Consider the following 13,697-nt stretch of genomic DNA (forward strand, 5'->3'; position numbering starts at 1 on the left):
TAAGGTCTCTTTCTTGCCTCTGGCTAGTGCAAGCAACAGCTATAAAGACACCCTGTCCAACTATGGTTTGTGACTCTAGCTGACAATAAATAATGTCTTGTGACGGCATCTGGTTTCCTGACATGGTGCCTCAGGGAAAGATTTTTGTTTCCAAAAGCCTGCTTTATATTTATTCCCTCTTTTCCTTCCACACAAACGCATCCATAAGAACTTCTCTCTACTTTCATTTTTCCAGCAGTCCATTTACCACATGGTCCATATTCCATGGACAAATCACCACATTTGTGTTGACAATCCTGAATTATGGTCTGTCAGGCCTCTAGTTTCCCCTCACAGAAGAAAATTACTGGACCAATGACCCTTGCAGAATATACCAATAGAGCCATCTCCAGGCTGGGGAAGATGTTTTCTTCTGTGGAGGTTACAAAAGGATGGGATAGTGCCCATTGTCCTTCAGGACAACTGGATATAGGGACACACTGTATGTAAGCCTATTGCCTGATGGGCAAACACATCAGTGATGGAGTGACCAGCCAGAGGTGCAAAAAAACCTTGATGGCAAAGGTGTGGTTGCTGAAGTGCCTTGTGGAGGCCCCTCTGCAGCCCCAGTTGGACCCTTAATAGGACAGGGCTGGTGAGAGGACAAGTCAGCACTGGCCTTCCCCACTGCAACCACTCTTCTAAAAACCAGAACAAAACAGCATAGTGCTAGTCATTCTGAGGAAAACACTTAACTATTTCTTTTCCTGTGCACCTGAGTTCTGCACTATCAAATGTCACTATGAACCAAAAGAGAGGAGGAAATGTGAGGCAACACAAGACAGAAAATCTATCTTTGAAGAGATATGGCGAGATTGTAGTAGAAGACATCACAACACCAAACCACTTCTGATAAAGGTTTTTAAAGACCACTCTGTGTTTTTTCAAAAGCCGTCTGTTCCAGCTCTCACAGAGGCATGGGATAGGTCATGACAAACCAAAACATTAGAGAAACATGACTTTACCCTGCTGCTAGCTAGGATGGATTTATTCTTCCACTGCAACTAGAGAGAAGGATAAATTACTCGCAGATGATTAAATGGGGTGTGGTAAATTTTGTTGTCCATCAGGAAACACCCTTCACTGGTAAAGAAAAAAATCTAATTTTAAAGATCTATTTTCCAGGGAAGTTTGGAAATCCTAATATAGGTAAATAATAAGGTGCATGCTCATGAAAATTATTTGCCTCTAGTCTAACCCATGGGGGAGAAAGGTGGAACAAGGTAAACTTGTATTAAATGGGTGATTCTAGGAGCATGACAACCTTACCAGGTGCCTCATGCTGTTCTGTTTGGAATTTGTCCTCTGTGTTCATGTACATACGTTAACAATTAACTAATTTTGCTGTCTCTCATCTGTTGATTTGAATATATAAGGGGAACGAAGAGCCAAATTATTTTCATTTGAGCAAAATAGCTAGTGTCAATGATGAGTAAAAAATAAGGAACAGACCATGCACATTTTTCAAATATAGGCAGTCACTGGTTAACTTGAGAAAATAGCAGATATTATCTCTTATGGTAGATATAGTATCTAAATATATTGTTGTTCATTCACTGTTAGACTGTTACTTTCTACGTTTGCAACTGTGCCAAAGGCAGATTCCCACCCTGCTGGCAGGAACATTAAAGGAATAGCTCATATAAAAGAGAACTAGAGAAACATGCAGAGACATGAAACCACTAAAATCTTAGAGGACCTTGTACCACTTGTCCCCCACTTTGTAGATTTGACTCACATACAAGCATTTTCTCAAGACATGCATAGAGACCTTCATGCCACAGATAAGTCTGAAAGTCAAAAATACATTATTCAGTCTTCTGCATGTTTTTTGAGAGAGAAGGATTTTCTTAAAAAACATTTTGTTTCTGACTGAATAATTATCTTCCCTTTTCATCCTTAAACATTTTCCTGAATCTCATCTTAAATGGAAATCTTCCTGTTGGAATGCTACTTCAGTCTTGTCCTTCTTGTGTTTGGGATCTCACACTTTAGTGCTTTAGAGGGACATACAATGCACTCAAAGATGCCCTCTATTTGGCTAAGCATTATACACTTCAAGCTCAGGGTTGCAGCAATGAACCAGAGCATCAGATGACATTGAAGCACTACAGCTGTCAATAAAGCAGAAGGCTCAGGGACAATTGGACATGTGTGGGGGAGAAAGGAGACCTGTGGTTCAGGAACACAGCCAAAAAAGTGAAATTAACCAGAACTGGCCCAGGATACACTACCCCTGGTATACCATAAGTCCTTAGATAAGTAACTGAGCATTGAAAATGAGGAAGAATTGAATTTCTAAGGAAAACTAAGCTAAACTTTGCACCCCAAAACAATATTTCACCAAAGGATATCAAAGTAAACTCCATATATTAGGTCTCACTGTGAAATAGATTAGCTCTTACTTTACAGCTGAGGAAACTAAGGTTCACACTCACACAGACAAAAAAAATGGCAAAACTATTTTTCTTATCAAGGTTTTCAGTAAGATATTGGTCTAGACAAACAGCAAGAGCAAAGGTCAGATTAACACCGATTTTTTTTTCCTGCATCATTTAGCCCAAGCGGTAAATCAAACAAAGGCGTTTCAGCAGGATAAAGGATCAGATTTGAACTGAGGCTGAAACCCCTGGATTTCATTTAGGGAAGACAAATAATACACAACTGTGTAAGATCTGAGCAGTCACGTGTGTGTTGTGCGCACTTGCACCATCTGCCAGTTTGCAGATGACAGCCATTACTTGGGGAGGGATTTTGCAAAGAAAAAATTCATACAGCCCATCAGGTGGTAGCTGGACACTTCTGATGCAATATTAGTATGTGTCAAGGTGAGTCAGAACACACATGGCACACACAGGAAAGCAAAAAAAAATTAACCCTTTGGCACCAAAAGGCTTCTGTGGCTTGGAGTAAGGGAATCCACCAAGGGCTGATGGAACTGGCCACACTTTTAAGCAAAAGTCTGTGAAACAAAACTGTGGTTTAATTACAACCACTGGGAAAAAGTGCACCACTGTATTCCAGATGATGAAGCAGTGGAATATTTTCAATAGGAAAGATTAATTTTAAAAATATCTAAATATTGCTTATAACACCAAATCCGTAATAGATTTACAGAAAGAGAAAGAACCTTTAAAACATACCCAACAATTAAATATGTTCATAGTAATGTTGCAGTCAAATAAGGCACAGTCAGTAAACCACATCTGTACTTCTTCTACTAAAATGTGTTGTTAAAGCAGAATTAACTCATCTAGTTAGGGAAATACATTAGGAAGAGAGGCACCACTTCAACTATTACATGAGGGCAATTTACATAATCCATGTGTCACTACACGTATGTAGGGTGAAAAAAAGCTCTGGAACATTGTTTTTTGTGAAATAGTCAGGGACCCATTGAATAGGGAATTAAAATTTTGTACAAATTAAGCACAGCCAGTATAATGAAATAAATTAGTAATTCGCAGTGTCTTTTGCTTGTAAGATCTCTTGTTGATTCTTTTAGCCATGTATTATACCATATTTTTACTCCTTAGAAGGTTTATCAGATTAGAAATCTCTGCTCTCACCACTTTTCCTTGAGGCTACACACAAACAGCACCAGATCTGTTTTGCTGTTAAATGGCTACAAACACCAGCTCCAATGGCCATATCTTCTTTTCTGCCAACTCATCTCCCCTCTGGTTCAGGAAAACAAAACCACCTTGGAAAGGATGGGAAGGCTGTCTTCCAAGGACCCTCTTAAAAAATGTTACCTTCTTGTCTTGATGTAATCTTGTCAGAATCTACTAAACCCATACCTATAAATGTGATATACAAACTTAAAGGCAGTGAAAAAAGAGCTGCTGGGAGTTCCTTTAGTTGCTACAGTCAGGGTTCTGGCACAAGATAGTTTAGCATTATTGGAGATAATTAAGTCCAAAGGTAACCACAGCAGTAAACAACTTTCAGTCACAATCCACTGAGATTTGTCCCTTAAATATATGAACAGTCTGGTGGCCTTTTACCTTTCCTGAGGATTGTGAATATGAAATAGGAGGCAAGAGGGAAAAGAATAGCACTCACTCAAGGTAACAGCAGTCTCTTCACTTCTGAGGGAGAAGAGAATACGTACCTGTCATGACTTTTAATCTCTTAGAGATCTAAGGTTCAGATGGAATTTCGTGGGATGTCTGCAAACAATTTCATCCTCAATTGTTATGCAAATAATTACATGAGGTTCTGAAACTTAAGTGCTAGAATACCATAAGAGCTAGCTTCCATTTCTTAGTTCCATGACTAAAATTTTCTTCAAGGATGTGAATATCAATAAATTTCTAGAAAGAGGAAAAAAGTTTGTAGTTCTTTTTCTTTCTATTACTTTTATGTTTACCTCTGTCTTCCTCTCCTTTGCACATTGAAAAGCAAACCATGTCTGCTTGCTTTGAGAGAGTGCAAAAGTGTCTAAAACAATTACAGAAGTTTAAAAAGCCAGAACCAAAGTGAGATATTCTCAAAGATGCCATCTGAGGCTGAGTATTATATACTTCATGCTACTACTGAATACAATACTTCAAGCAGTCAGAGTTCAAATTCTAGATTCAGGTTTCTTGCAGTATTGAAGACAATGATTTTAAACTTTCATGTTTTGAAAGAGTCAAATATTTTCTTCAGACAGCATTTCTTGCAGTTCATTTTCTGTGCCTTCTGAAATCTTGGGGAGGAGAGAAAGAGGAAAGCTTTTCTGTCATTAGCTGGATGCATACCTGAGTACTTCTAGCAAAGCCTCCAAATAAACACTGAAAGCTGCTTGCACTACAGAGATTTCATTTGGAAAAATGAATGATCCTCTCCCTCAGGTAGGGATGGAAGATATTTCCAATGATACTGGTAGAAAAGAGACCTCTTGTAGTATTGACAGCCATGCTGGAAAAGAAGGTTTGTGAGCCTACAGCTTCATGTTCCTGATAATACATTTATTTCTAAGGTATTCATAAAGTTTAGTTGTTAGCCACAATCATCTCATGTGTTAGGCTAGAGGAAATATTTGTAAAAGGATGTGAAAAATTTTTTCTTTCTTCTTTTTTTCATCCTCAAATAGGAGACCAATTTTCAACACCCATATCACTGGGAAGGAGATAATCTGGTGTCTTCCATCTCTCAGACTAGTGCCCTAACTCTTAGGCTGTAGGCTTCTCTGGGAGTGGAGCATTCTTATTTCAGGGTTGTTAAGCAATGCTAAGTGGAAAACTTTTCTCCTCTTTGTCTTCAAAGTCCTGCCTCATCTCTGAGTCACAGCACTACTTCAAAAGGAATGGTGGTGGGGGATGTACAAGTTCCACTGCAAAAGAAGATAATTTGAATCCCCCAAGACTACAGAACATGTCAAGCACAGATCTCCAACTCTTGAGCAAGTGCTCTACCCACAAGACTCCTAAATAAGTGGTCAACACTTCTCTCTTCTGAGCTCTGAAAGAAAAGCATCAGGCAGTCCTGCATTCTCAAAACACTGGAGATGGAACAAAGTTTTTGTGGCTATGAATCACACTTTCCTCACAGACTGAATTCAGAACTGCACCCAACTGCCAAAATCAGAGAGATAGAGAGCAATTTCATACACATCTGGTCCTCAAATGGTCGAAGCCTCCTTCCAAACAGCACACTCGGCATTATGAATCCAGCTTGTGTGCCCTGGGAACCCTAAGTCTGTGCCATGTTGCTTAATCTATGAAGAGCTGGATGTCTAAATTGGGTTTGTGAGTCACATTCCCAAAGGCAAGCATGTTAAAAGTATCTCTGAAAGCTGTGTAAAAGTATAGCATTTCAAAAAGAAGCTGTCATTTTTTTTTACAGTAATCTTAGCTAGAAGGTAACACTGGGAACTCCTTGAGAGGGAGTGGCATTGTTACAAACTCACTATCCAAAAACATGTATCAGTCAATATCTCTGCCTCAGCTGGATGGGCCTAAAAGTGGGACAACTGTTAATTCTCGTCTTATCTGTTGCGTGTATCTTTCAGACCAAGCAGGATAATTACTTCTCACTAGAAAAGATCTAAGGCTGGAACCATGACAAATTAGATATAAGTCGATTAAAACAACAACAACAACAAAAACAAAAACGAAAAAACAAACCCCCCAAAAAACAAAAAAAACAAGACCCCAACCCCCCAAAAAACCAACAACAACATCAAAAAAAACCCATCAAAACCCAACCAACAAACAAACAAAAAAACCCACAAAACAAAAAAACCAACTATGATAAGGGTTGTTTTTTCCCAGGACTTTCAGTCAATAGGCAACAAATTTCCCCATTCAGAACATTTATTACAGAAAGGAGTCGTGTTTCTTATTATGCAAATCTCCCTCTCACCACTTTTCATGTATCAGTTCTACCTTTCTATAAATGCTTGACCTATGCATGATTGCTGGAAAATTATTCCTGATTCTGCAGCTAAATCCACAGGAGCAGTATTTCTTTCCATGGAAGGGATGCAGCCCAGTTTTGTTGGTATAAGCAAACTGGGTAGGACTTAACCTTACCCAGCATGGCAAAAAAACTGCCCAGAGACTTTTTTTTCCCCATTTTAGCTGATGTGATCCAGGAAGTAATGAAGCTAGATTAGCAAAAAAAAAAAAAAAAAAAAAAAAAAAAAAAAAACCAACCCAAAGTAGCAGGCAGTTCAATACCCACTAGGTGGATATGCTGATAGAGTTGTATTCAAAGAGGCTCTTCCAGTACAAGTCCTAGTGCAGGCAGGTGGGCTTTCCACTGCTGTCTCCAGATTAATGCAAACACCAAGCTTCACTCGTTTGTATTTTATTTGGATTTTTGGACACTATTTAAGTGCCTATGAACATGATTTAACTTTATAGCTGAACTGCCTGTTGGACACAGCCAGTTGAAAATTAGCACTGTACAGCCCTTCATTTTAGTACTTGGAATCAAAGGTATTTTACTCTGAGCTACTCCTTGTATTTTCATGGTCCTTGGAACACCTTGTGCCTGACATAAATTAGTGACAAAAAGCCCAAGGAACTTGTATATCACTGTTGGGTTGAAGCAGCTTCTTTGTCTTTCAGTCTCCATTGCCCTCACATAGTGAACAGCTCTGTATGCCAGTAACTCTACATGCTTCAATAGTCCCACTGAATAGTTCCCACATGACCTTACTGGTAACTGTAACATTAAGTGCTAACAACAGGAACACTCTGCATACAAAATTTTATGTCCTGCTCAGAGGAGGAACGATCATCTCATCACAAAAGCTTGAGAATTTAACAATTTCCATCTTCACATAGAAAATCCTCGTTGTTGCTTCCCTCATGCTCAGGATGTCCCAAAGACAGTGATGGGTGTGGCAATGAAACCCCTGGCATGAGTCCACGCTTGGCCCCTAGTGCTTAGGATGAACACCAAAAGAAGGCAAAAGGCTGATGAGTTCTGAGAGCCTCATTTTAGGAGACACAGGAGCAGAACCCCAGGTGATGATATTTTCTACTCCTGCATCCATTCATGAAGTGCTATAGAAATATGGCAACCTAAGGAATTACTTCAGAATACTGAAGGAAGGCATTTCTTCCAGCAATAACTTCTGCCTCCAAATATTATCATATAAGTAGTGATGAGTTTTGAGGGCAATCTGTTGAAAATATTGCACACCCACATACACAGTGATTGAAGCAGAATATGCTCGCTGAAGCTGAGAGTGGTATTTCACCATTTAGGAAGCTTTTTCATTAGTCAACTGTCTTTCAACAGCTAAACCCCATATTTGCTACCTTAAATGATGCTTAAAAAAAAGAAAATATCACCATGGATTTTTATCTCCTTTTCCAAGCACTTTGGTTTCTTCAACCCTAAACAATTTTGTCTTGGCACAGCTATTGGGTTACGTTAAACATTTCTGGGAAATGTGTGTCAAAGTCAGAGTGCTCATTGTTTAGTTTGAGCAATAGTTTCACATCTAAATGTGGGAAAATGCAACTCGGGAAAAAAAAATAAGATTTAAAAGAAAACCAGAATAAAAACTAAATTAAATTACTGATCTTGCTGAGTATGAAGTTGGGCCCCTGATCCCTCAGTTTCATGCATAATCCTGAAATTTTACAGAAGCATTTGCTTATATACTTAGGGGAGCTTTGTAGGACTCACTCCAAGATTTCTATATAACTGTCTTCCCTGAACCTGTTTTTAATTAATCTGTTACATATTCTAACTTCTAAAGAAAGGGATTTGGAAAAGCACTGGGCAGCAGCCTTGCTTTATTCCTATTAAGTCAATGGTAAAACTCCCCTTAATTCCACTGGGAGCAGAATTAGATCCATGCCAAGCCCATTTTCAAAATCATGTCTGTAAGGCTTACACAATGCCTTCTCCCAGCCCTTGCTTAAAGCACAGACTTCCCTCTACCGTCGTTTTTTTTTTTTTCCCTTGCAAAATAAAACCATGCAAATGCGCAAACAAACCAACCTCAGCATCCTAACTTCTGGGAACAAATATCTCACTGTTTTCTTTCTGACTGTGTCGTTAACATTTGGGGGGAAATGTTGAAGATTACAGTGCTGAACTGCTGTGAAACTCTAGGTAGACTCTGAGTATGTTCCAAAAAAAGTTGGAGATAAACCCCTAGGTGTTGGCTGGGTTCCCTTTTTCTATTAAAGTGACATAACATTTTATTCTTCTCACATGCCAGCTGTTTATTGCAGTGCTCTGTAACAAGGGCAAAAAGAATAAATCGGTATCTTATTTTTTTTGGAAACTTTCCCTCTCACTGAATGCTTAGGGAGCTTGATGCAGCAATTTGATCCACTATCAAAGACGGTATTTCCTTGTGCCAACACACGATGGTCTTTTCATTTGTACTAGCGTCAGTGAAAAGTCGGATTCTCACATTACCACAGATATATGCCTTACTTCCTTGGAAAAGGTGCACCTTTTACCTACAGGAAAAAAAAAAAAAAAAAAAATTAAGCCCTGTTTTCCTTACAGAGAAAGAATGGATTATAATGACCGGTGGGTCGGGAGTTGTTCCCGGCCCCGCCGTGCCCTTGCTCCCCTCGCACCGCCCCCAGTGACCGTGTGCCCGCCTGTGCACGCGCGCCCGTGAGCGCGCAGGCCCCCGCCGCGCGCCCGCGCGGGAGTGCCCGCGCGGGAGTACACGCGCGCGCGTGTGCGTACACCGGAGCGCACGTGGGTGCGCGAGGGCGCGCTGCCGGCATCTGCCCGTGCCGCGCATCCATCCATCCGCCCGCCCGCCCCGGGCCGCCGCCGCCGCCGCCGCCCACGGGGCCGAAGCGGGCGAGCCCCGCCGCCGCCGCCGCGCCCCTCCGGCCGCGGAGGTCCGGCAGCCCCGGGGAAGCGCATCCCGCAGCCGAGCCCCGGGACCCGCGGTCCGGCAGTGCCCGCGCCCCGCCCCCCCCGCCATTGGGCCGGCGGCGGCCCGGCCCCGCCCCGCCCCGCCCCGCCCCCGGCCGCCCGGCAGTTCCGCGCGGGCGGAGCGGGGAGCGGCACCCGCGGCGGCGGCCCGGCGGCAGCATGGGCTGGAGCTGACAGCGCCCGCCCCGCAGACGCTGCCGAGCGCTGCCGGCGGGGGAGCAGAGGGAGCGCGGCCGCGGGGAAGGGAAAAGTTGCCGCGTCCGCCCGGGGAAACTTTGTGCAGCCGAGGCGGGCCGGGGGCGGCGGAGCCGAGCCGTCCGGTGCGGTGCGGTCCCTGCACGGCGGCGGCGGGGCGCGCAGCGCGGCGCTGAGGCTGAGGCGGCGCGGGGGTCATGCCCGCCGCCAGCTTGCTGCCGCTCTTCGGTAGCGCGGCGGGGCCGGGGACGCTGGGCGGCCCCGCGGGCAGCGGCGCGGGCGGCGGGGGCAGGAAGGCAGCGGGCCCCGGCGCGTTCCGGCTGACGGAGAAGTTCGTGCTGCTGCTGGTGTTCAGCGCCTTCATCACCCTCTGCTTCGGGGCCATCTTTTTCCTACCCGACTCCTCCAAGCTTCTCAGCGGCGTCTTCTTCCACTCGGCCGCCCTGCAGCCGCCGCCGCCGCCGCCCGGCGGGCAGCCCCGCGCCCCTCCGCAGCCCGGAGGCGGTCCGGCGGCGGCGGCGGCCGCGGGCGGGGCGGGCAGCCTGGAGCGGATCCGCGCGGACCACGAGCGGGCTCTGCGGGAGGCCAAGGAGACGCTGCAGAAGCTGCCCGAGGAGATCCGCAGAGACATCCGCCAGGACAAGGAGAAACTTCTGCAGGACGCCCGCGGCAGGAAGGAGGCGGGCGCCCCCGGGTTGCCCCAGCGCCTCTTCCGCCAGCCCGTCGGCGCCGTGGGGCAGGAGCCCGCCGACCCCGACGTCCGGCAGAGGAGGGAGAAAATCAAAGAGGTGGGTGGTGGCGGCTGTCGGTCCCGCTCCGGGTGATGCGCCTCCACACTCCCGCGCGGGGCAACAGGTCGCTGCCGGGTCTGGCGGCGGTGTTGGGGGACCCCTGACCCTTCCTGGCGCCTCCTCCCTGCGGGAAGGGGGTCTTTCTGGCCGGCTGTCGCTCGGTAGCCGCAGCGCAGGTCGGCGGCGTCGCCCGCGACTGCATCCTCGCATCCCGCGGTGCGTTCCCGCTTGCTGGCCCGCGCTGCCGGCTCCGTGCCGGCTGCGCCTCCATCCCTCCCGACATTGCCAGGTTCTCCCAGCTGTTGCACCGAAAGCCAGGGAGAAAGCAAAGCCTGGCGAGAGTTCGCAGGCTATGGGTCGCTTCGCGGGGTACCGGAGCTGGAGACAGCGGCGCCGGGGAGAAAGAGCGGCGCGGGTCCGCCTGCGCTCCCCGTGGGACGTCCCGGGCTCGGCCGGTGAGCGTCGGATGCCTCCGCGGGCTGCGGGAGCCAGCGGGGCACGGAACCCTGCCCGTGCCGCACTCTTGGCAGAGGAGCTGCCCAGCGCTGTCCGGCGCCGGGCGAGTGCGGGATGCAGGTGCGGTGCAGCGCTCCAGAGGTGTCTCGGTCTGTGTCGTGTTCGTGCGGTTCACTATTCAGCGATATACCGGCTGTCTTGTCTAAAGAGTTGAGGGCATTTGGCGAAATATAGTCAATTTAGGCTTAGTGGTAAAGCATCAGAGCTGTGCGAGCTTTGACAAATTCCTTCAACCACCTTTTTTCGGTCCTGCTGCTCGGTTGGTTCAGGTACAGCTTTAAATCCTTCCCTACAGAAATTCTCCAAACTGTGTCTAGGTAATGCTTTCATGGGCAGAGCTGGACAGGGTCCTCTGGCAGAAGAAGAATTTCCTTGATAATACGGTTCAACTTCCCATCAGTGCTGGTTGGTTTATTTATCGAACTGACAATTTCAGCTGCCTGCAGAGATTAGGGTTTATGAATTAATTAGTAGTATATTTTTCATGTTCTGTGGTGATGGAAATGAGATAGAAGTGAGACTTACTACAGAGTATTTCACTGTTTGGGGAACCTGGTTAGCCTTATTTAAATTTATTTATTTTTATTGTGTGTGTGTACAGAGTGCTCTGAAAAGTGAGCTGTGATATCTCATGGAGCATCACATAATAAGCTCTCACAATTATCAAGTTATGTTCTGTGCTCTAGAGTCCTTGTGTCACTTTACCTATTTCAGCAAATTGTGTAGCATAGTTTTAAGTCTTAAGCAGTATGTTCTAATGCAAAGGTATTTTGAAGGGAGAAACTCTTACGACTACACGGTACAGACCACATCTTGAAGTGTGCAGAGACTGTGTTGTCTTCTGGTTTAATCATGCAGCCTCCCTGAGGCATATGGAAAGTTACAAATACCAGCCAACTCTTTCTCCAGCTGTGTGAAATTGCCATGTAAAAGTATTTAGAAGTAATGAGGCTCCAGACCCGATGTACATGATTCTGTGATACAGACGACTGCAACAAGTAAATAAACAGGAGGAGGGAGATAACTCTTAAATATACTGCTGTCTTGCTGATCCCACTGTGTGCCAGCTAGTCTGAATTACCTTTATTCAGGGTATGTATGTGTATGTGTACATACTAATGAACAGCCAGCATATCTTCAATTTCTTCTTTGCTTTCCTTTCCATCCTCTTTCACCTCCACTTCCACACAGCATCAGTTTCACAGTAGCCTCCCCAAACCAGAGTTTTGGCTGTTCAAGCATAGAAGATGACACAGAGACTGCACTTAGTTTCCAGATCTCTGTTTTCCTACGTACCTCAGTTTAAGTCCTCAATACTAAGTGGTGTTTCTGGGAGTTTCTTTTCCTCTTAAATCACTATGTAACCTTAACATCTTGGTTCCTTACTTGCTTTAACATTTTTGAAGTATTTTACCTCATTTGATTTTTGGGTTTTTTTCAATGATTTTTTTTTTCTATTGACAGTAAAACAGTGTTTCTGTTCTGTGGTAACCTGCTTCATATTGTTTCATGTGTTGGTCTTTTTTGTTACTTTTCTCTTTGTCTTTTTGCAAGCTTTTTTTTTTAATATTGTTACCTTAGTATCGAGATGGATTCTAATCTGCAGCCTTTTTAGCTTAGTTTTAAAACTTTAAACAGTTTTAAATTGTATCTTTTTAAAGAATGAACTTTGGCACTCTAAATGCACAGAAACCAGAATTATCCCTTAAAGTTCTTTTCTTTGTGCCCGGTGGTTGCATGCTGGATATGCAAACATAAAGAATCTTTCTACTTTCATATTCTTTTGAGCCTGGAATTTGCGTCTGCATTGTCCACTTTGTCATATCTAGAACTCAAAATTTGAAACTACTCTTGGGGGTATTTTTTACAGAAGGAAACAAGTTACTTTAAAGGAAAAGATTGCTGAAAAATAAGCTTGTTCTTCCCTGCATTTCTGTTTTGGAAGGGCTCTGTCCCATCAACATGCTGACATAAAGCTGAGAGGGGAGATGCCTTAGAGGTGTTGTCCATTTACTGTTTTAAATTTTAAGTTGACATGCATGTTTAGAAGTCCAGGCAGTACAATATCATTTGCAATCACAAAGCAACGAAGTGCCATGACTTTACAGCATTTCTTACCAAATTTTGTTCTAGAAATTTTAACCACTTTTTCTACAGCTTGCTCTTTTATATTACAAAAAAAACCCCAACCAAACAAAAAACACACACACGAAAAAAACCAAAAACAACAAACAAACCAAAAAAACTAAAAAAAACCACAACAGGGTGAAACTTAAACCAAGAGGGAAATAGGTTTTTGAAACTCTCTTAGTATTTAAACTAATATAATATTACTAAAAAGAAAATTAAATGCTAGATGCTTATTGAGCAGGGAAAATACTTGTGGAAATGTGAAGAAGTAGAGATCCTGTTTCTATCACTGCCTTTCACTCTGTCAGAACGATGTGGTTGCTCTCAAGGTCTGTGTGTGGGAACTGCCCTGCTGTGTTATACCTCTGGGTCCTGGATGTGTGTCTGGACAGGGAAAGGGCCAGAGATACTACTGGGTGCTGTGATAGTCCTCTGCTTCTCTTCCGTTGATGTGCTACAGGCAAACTTGGAAGAAAGAGCAGTACTGCCATCAGTGGAGCTTTCTCCAGTACTTCCTGTTGTTCAGCTGCTGTCAGTTGCTTGTGGCTGCTGATATTTTTTTACTGGATGGCCTAATGTTGCCTGTCCTGAGCATTGTCCTCATGCAGGATGCCTCAGGAAGGCTCGAGCAAAGAAGCACTTTGAGCATACCAGCACACTTGATTTGCC

General features: G+C 44.4%; 1 protein-coding gene across 1 annotated transcript in view; it reads left to right on the forward strand.

The window, feature by feature from the left end:
- Positions 1–9,758: 9,758 nt before the first annotated feature.
- Positions 9,759–13,697, forward strand: part of MAN1A1 (mannosidase alpha class 1A member 1) — a 140,165-nt gene continuing 136,226 nt past the window's right edge. Inside the window, exon 1 of the mRNA XM_014876686.2 lies at positions 9,759–10,379. Coding sequence (XP_014732172.1) covers positions 9,789–10,379 — 591 coding nt within the window. The 5' untranslated portion in view covers positions 9,759–9,788. The remainder of the gene's footprint in view (positions 10,380–13,697) is intronic.

The sequence above is a fragment of the Sturnus vulgaris genome, chromosome 3, assembly GCF_052056855.1.
Source record: "Sturnus vulgaris isolate bStuVul1 chromosome 3, bStuVul1.hap1, whole genome shotgun sequence".
NCBI lineage: Eukaryota > Metazoa > Chordata > Aves > Passeriformes > Sturnidae > Sturnus > Sturnus vulgaris.